The following is a 6,759-nucleotide window of genomic DNA, read 5'->3' as shown; positions in this document are numbered from 1 at the left end:
TCAATGGAGCTAAAACTGTGTAAAATCATTCAAAACCATCCACGAGCTACAGTAACCGTGTAAATACACACGGCTACTGTAGCTTGTTTATATAATATTTTATCATTTCTCCTTCGCTCCTTTTTTTCTCTCTCTGATCCGTGCTCAACCAACTCAATTCTCTCATCTTTTTCTCCACATAGAATATACACAGAGAACCACTTTGCACAAAAAAAAAAAAAAAACCACAGACATACACAATCACAGATCGGTGCTTGACTGGTCGGAGCTCGTGGGTCTTGCCGCGGATCGGAGCGGATTGAGGATCGGAGCTCGCGGATCGCGATCGGAGCTCGTGATCGGAGAGGGAGAGGCGATCGGAGCTCGTGATCGGAGAGGGAGAGGCGATCGAGAGGCAGAGGGAGAGGGAGAGGGAGAGTTGGAGAGATGGGTATGGAGAGAGAGAGCAAAAGTCAGAAATGAGTAGGGAGAGAGAGAGAGAGCACTAATTATATCCAGTTAGTTAGGAAAATAATAAAAAAATTGAAGAGACTTGATTATTTAATTAAAAAATGTGGTAGGATAGATGAACTGATGTGGGTGTTTTGTAAAATTGGATGTGTAAAATAGAAAAAGTGGATTTTTAGTGTAAAAGTGGATGTGTAAAATGAAAGAACTGATGTGGATGCTCTTAACCTAAGATCAAGCCTATATTTTAAATTTTTAGTTTAAATAACCCGCAAATCTTAATTCAACAATACTACAATACCATTTAGGGCAAGATCATTTTTGTATAGAATGGAAACACTATTAACATAACTTTTATTACACACCAATCACAATTAACAATTATGAAAAAAAAAATTGTGAAATTTGTTTTGTATCTAGACTTATAGATCGTCACAATTGGGTGAGGAGGATACGTATAAAGGTTGTGGATATACATGGCATGCCAGTAGATCATGAATGGGAGCGTACAAATTGGAGGGCTTCACCAGCATGCAAATTGATGGAAAGTCTAAGTTTTCTATAATCTTCATAGGTAAAAGGGACAAACTGGCGTGGGTGTTCAGAATCCACAAGTTCAGGTGGGGCTTCAACTTCTGCTTCCTTGGGTCCCAAGAAAAATGAAGCAATTGACACTCGTATACTTGCTTCCTTGCACTGTACTCGATGCTTCACATTACAAAACCTTCCATTGCTCCATACCTTCAACATATCAACAAACATTATAACAAATTTTAACTCATAATTAATCTGAGTGCCGATAAATGGAAGGACAAAGTTTCACTCTAAACATGCTTGGAGCTATTTGTTTCAATTCATTACATGGTAAATTATAAAACTATTTTTGTATATTATTTAAAAAATAATAATCATATGACTTAGTAAAAAAGTCATATGACTAAAATTAAACATTTTTTTAGTCACCACATCATGAGTTAGAGCACAATAATTCCGACAAATAAATGAAAGACATACATGGCATCCTTTGCCTACCTTAGCAATGTCCCCAAGATTGACAAGGAGGGTGCCTGGCCAGGGATCAATGGATACAAAGGCACCAGACTTGTCCACGAATTCAAGACCGCTAACATTGTCATCATCTTGAAGTATGGTTAGAAATCCAGAATCTGTGTGCATTCTTAGAGCAGTGGATCCTACAGTTTGAGGGGTGAAGTTGTATTTGTTAATTCTAAGATGACAAGACCATCCCTTGAACAAGTCGCTCGCCAACCCCACACTTTTGGCCAACATTCGCCCTAAATCAATGGCCAGATCATGTATTGCTTGAGTATACATCAGTATTATCTCTCTGGCAATAAGAGCAGCTCAATTGGAATCAATTAATGTGATTAAACTCTAGCTGTTTCTCTCTTTGTTTCTAAATGATATTTAATAAAGAAGAAAACTATATGAAAATAGTTTTAAAAAGGAAAACGAGTTCAAACATATGCATAAAAAATATGCACTAGAACATGGGGGTAGTTGCTCTAGGAAGATTTAAAATTAAAATCAATTTTACCACCCAAAAAAATTACAAATTAATTATGTAATTGGCGTCACATCAACAATAATATCCATTACATCACCCATTGCTCTAAAATTCAAATCTACAATCACCTTGCCAAATGTTTATGAAAGATTGCATCATTCCCTAAAATTATAGAATAAGGTGTTGCCTTCTTCAATGATTTCTCTCTCGTAAGAGTAAAGGGTATGCCTTCTTCTCCTCACTATTGCATTACAAATTTGAAGCTTACCAATTAACGTGTATGATTATGCCATTTCAATAACATAATAAATTAATATTTGAATTACTTTTTTGTAAATGGTGACTAATTAATTTATAAGATTTATATAGAAAAATTTGTAGTACATCAATCATTACTTGTCCCTCAGATAATATTAGATTGCCAAAACAAAGATATTGTTTTCTTTTATTTATTTAAAAAATTACATCAAGTTTAATTCATAAATAATAAATTTTATCAATATTACACCACACAATAATTAAAAATTAAAATAAGATTTCCAGCTTTCCTATTGGATTATGTCATCTTCAGACTTACTATAAACATATACATAAAATTTAATGTTAATAGGAAGTTACATAATATCCAACCCATAATTTTTTTTTTTTTGAGAACTAATTTAGAGTTATCTTTTCCAACTCATACAATTTATTGAACTATTATGATATATTATTTAACCACCACACACCCTTGGTGCAATGGTCACTCTATAAGTATAAGTGCTTATGGGGTGTGGGTGGCAATGGCCAGGATTCAAGTCTCTAGAAGGGAGCTTCACACACATATACACTTAGATTAGACTAAAGTAGAATTCTATCTTGTATCAAAAAATTTTAAAAAAAAAAGTATATTATTTAAACAAGTTACTTGGTTCATTAAAAAAGTCACGTGACTAAAACTACACATTTAAATCCTCTTTAATCGCCAAATCATGGATTGAAATCCAAAAATTGAAATTTGAATATTTTACAGCTATGACAGTAATTAATATTAATATTTTACATTAAAAAAACAAGGCTATTTTTACTTAATGATATTATTTTTAAAATTATTTTGATAATTAAGACTATTTTAAAAGTATTTAGGGATATTGAATTTTTTAAAGCATAGAAGAGATGAGTTCTATTGAAAACATGTAACTCATCTCTTGGATGCTAAAAACACTCATCTCTCGTAAGGATGATATTCAAAACGGACTATTTCTCAAAAGAGTAGTGTTTATTACACATATTTTGTTGCGCACACATTTACACACATAAAAAAAAATTAAAAAAAAAAAAAACACACACACACACACGCACACAATTGAGCTCGTAACTTGAAGTCAAGATTTTTAACATGGAAATTGTGACTTCAATTGCTTTTTCACATGTATAAATGTGTGAGCACTAGAGTGTGTAACAATTTTTTCCCCAACTTTCAAACATTACTATAATCATGGATGGAGCTACAAATGGACTATGGCCCCTCCTAATTTAAAAAAAAAAAAATATTATTATATTAATAGGTATTAATTTTAGCAATTTTGTTTTATAAAATTAGACTTTACCTCCATTAACAATGCCATCAATTCCTTTAAGAATAATATTATAACCACAAACTTTTTTACAACAATTTTACAAACTATTGAGGTAGTAAATTCTTATTGGTTTACACACTTGCATCACTTTTTACTTGCCAATAACCACTCACAATATTAGCAATTTGTAAAAATTTTGCAGTTTTAAAATTTCCATCTTTTAAAGGCCATAAAAAATTAATAGATTAAATCTAAAACAAAATATACAAGCCCAAAAAAGTTAGCCCAACAAAAAAACCTACCAATAATAAAGCTAAAAAAAATTAATCTCAATCAATTTATTTTACCAAAACAAACAATTTGGCCCTTTAAAAAGTTTTAAACAAAAATTCTTAGTAGTAAAGCAATAAAGTCAAAGGCCAGAGCCGCTGTACACAGCAAGATGTAAAGCCACCCCCTAACTCCAAGTCCTAACTCTGTCCCTTACTATAATTACGTTTTTTTTAATTATTATTTAGCACAAATGGCCTCCCAAACAAAAAGGCATATTATGAGACTACTCTCTCAAAATATGTGAGACTTCCTATTAAATGTGTCTAAACAAAATTCAAGTTCGTACGTCTCAAAAATAAATAAATAATGTTCCCCACCCGTCCCCAACGTATAACTTCAACCCAAACTTCCTTCAAACAACAACAACAACAACAACAATAAAAACTAAAAAACGTGAAACTTCAGCCCACAATTCTCTTTTTTTGTTTTTTTGTTTTACTTCTAAAGTCTTGGATGTGTAGATTTCATTGGGAACAGAGTGGGCAAGCAAATTGTTTGCGTTTTGTGCCTTCGAGGGTCGCATGCATGATCCGCGTCGCTTTTGACAAATTTGTACGCTACAATTCTGTATTTTAGTGGCAAAAACAAAAAACAAAAAGGAAGTAGAACTACAACACAATTTAAAGCTTTCTCATTTATTTTGTTGTAGCAAAATGGGTAAATTACAAAGTTAGTCTTTATATTTTATATCATATTTTAATTTAGTTCTAAATCTTTCAATTATATCAATTTAGTCTCTAATATTTTCAGTCTTATATAAATCTCGTCTATGCTGTTATCTCTTGAATGACAAAAAAAACTTATGTGTCAAGCAATGATATTTAAATATTAATATTTATGCCAAGCAGGATGCCACAAATGTTGCCACGAAGATTAAGAAAAAAATTAAAATTAAAATAAAAACTCAAACAATAAAGAAATTTAAGGTGTTTTATGCCCATCCATGTTTTGGGTTTTTTACTATGAACCCACTGTAGAATTGGCCAACGAAAAAATTATAACTATATTTTCAATCTAGCAAACAAAACACAGACAACAATCTGCACAGGCTCTCGTAATGTGGTCACAGACCATTGATTAGTTTTCACTGCTATATACAAAAGAAAGTGGACATAAATGAAAACACCCATCAAGAAGAAGATCTAACACTTCTGAAATCCTTCGGTTCTTTCTTGCCTTGCCACCGACATTGAAAGAGATAAAAATGTTTCAAAAGAAAATGGAAAAGAAAACAAAGATTAGAGAGAGCGAAAGTGGGAGCTTTACAGAAACAAAGAAAGATTTGTGGTCCGTTTGGATTGAATAGGAGAGAGGCAAGTAAAGTAGAATAAAGTAGAATTGACTCAAAATTAACTTATTTTCAGCAAACTCTACTCTATTCATTTCCACTCTCCTTCCCACCCTCTCTCCTCAATCGAAACAGGCCCTTTATTTCTTTGTTGAAGGGTTCTCTTCCTAGTACATTTCAGTCCCATTTCTCCAATCTTATCAAGAACCCCATTTGGTTTTAGAGAGTGAGAGATGGGAGAGTCTAGGAGTTTTAGTTCGTTGATGCTGGTGTTCTTGCTAGTGGTCTGTAGTCTGTGCAAGTGATGAAGACCCTAACAGGTTCTTTAATCGGAATGTGAAATAACCCAATTTCTCATTTATTAGTTGGCATAAATATAAATATTTTAATATCACTATTTGAACTGTCTTTTTTTTTTCTTTTTTTATCTAAAAGATAATGAAAAGGGCATCATTGACGCAGCACTAAAAATGTTAGTAATTAAATTGATACAATTAAAAAATTATAAACTAAATTAAAATACGGTGTAAAAACATAAAAATCAATTTTTTAATTTATCCCAGCAGTATTAACTATTACTCCCTATCCCTATTAAGAGAGAGTAAAGTCTGCTTTTGGGATAATATTAATTTTTCAACTTATTTTTACTTTCAGATTATTTTTGCTACTATTTATAAATTTTATTACACTTTTTTATACTATTTATGAATCATCGACATTTTCAACTTATTTTTTTAATTTTATTTCTATACTTCTATAATAAAAAAAATTTCAATTTTAACTAAATAACTTATTCCCACTAAATAAATAACGCATTCTCCTCTGTTTTGCTACAGCAGTATTAACAACTATTGTTAATCAAAAAGCAGTATTGATAATTATTAAGAGAAAGTAAATAAATAAAGGGGGAAAAAACTGAAATCTAAGAAAGCTGAGCAAAGAAAAAAAAACCTTTGGTGTGGAGGGATATCCAATTGAGAACAAAAGACATCGACAGAGTGAGGAGAGCCAAAATCGTAGATGCCCAAGCCCTCAAAAAAACGACTGAACTCGGTGGGAGCAACATAGCCGCTGTTGGGTATCACTTCAGTGTTACGTTTTTTGATATCTATGGGAAGGTCAAGCAGTTCTCTCACCACTTTCTTCATCTCTGACATCAGAGTCAAAGAGATTTTGTGGTTCATGATCCTGAAACAACCCCATTCCTCTGATGCTTCTCTCAATTTCTTATACTGCTGTTGCTGCTGCTCTCCATCATTGTTATCTTCCAATTTCTGCATATCAATCATAGGGATACACATGCACTTGGTGTCACCAACCTCCATCATTGATGCTTTCTTTGCTCCACTAATCTGCTGTTATTATTGTATTGATGGACAAAATTACAAAATAACCCCTCTGACTTTGGAAGAGTTTCTAGGACAAAATTGGAAAATAATATTAATTTCCAAACAATATAATTAGTAGGCACTGTTACAAAATTATATTTTTTACTAACATCTCGAGTCTAAAAGACTCGATTTTAGGCCTAAAAATCGAGTTTTTGAGGGTTGATCTTCATGGTCTAATCTCATCTGATGGGACATTTCTTTCACGCGGCGTCT

At 32.3% G+C, this 6,759-nt stretch overlaps 1 protein-coding gene across 1 annotated transcript; it reads right to left on the bottom strand.

The window, feature by feature from the left end:
• Positions 1–860: 860 nt before the first annotated feature.
• LOC142622472 (2-oxoglutarate-dependent dioxygenase DAO-like) lies at positions 861–6,483 on the bottom strand. Its single transcript, XM_075795940.1, has 3 exons — positions 6,107–6,483; positions 1,480–1,795; positions 861–1,188 (listed from the first exon to the last, which is right to left on the bottom strand). Exons 1-3 carry the CDS (start codon positions 6,481–6,483, stop codon positions 940–942), a joined length of 942 nt encoding a protein of 313 aa, XP_075652055.1. The 3' UTR covers positions 861–939.
• Between the last annotated feature and the right edge of the window lie 276 nt (positions 6,484–6,759).

The sequence above is a fragment of the Castanea sativa genome, chromosome 1 (genome assembly GCF_040712315.1).
Source record: "Castanea sativa cultivar Marrone di Chiusa Pesio chromosome 1, ASM4071231v1".
In the NCBI taxonomy this organism is placed as follows: Eukaryota; Viridiplantae; Streptophyta; class Magnoliopsida; order Fagales; family Fagaceae; genus Castanea; species Castanea sativa.
This window is presented reverse-complemented; position numbering and strand designations above follow the sequence as displayed.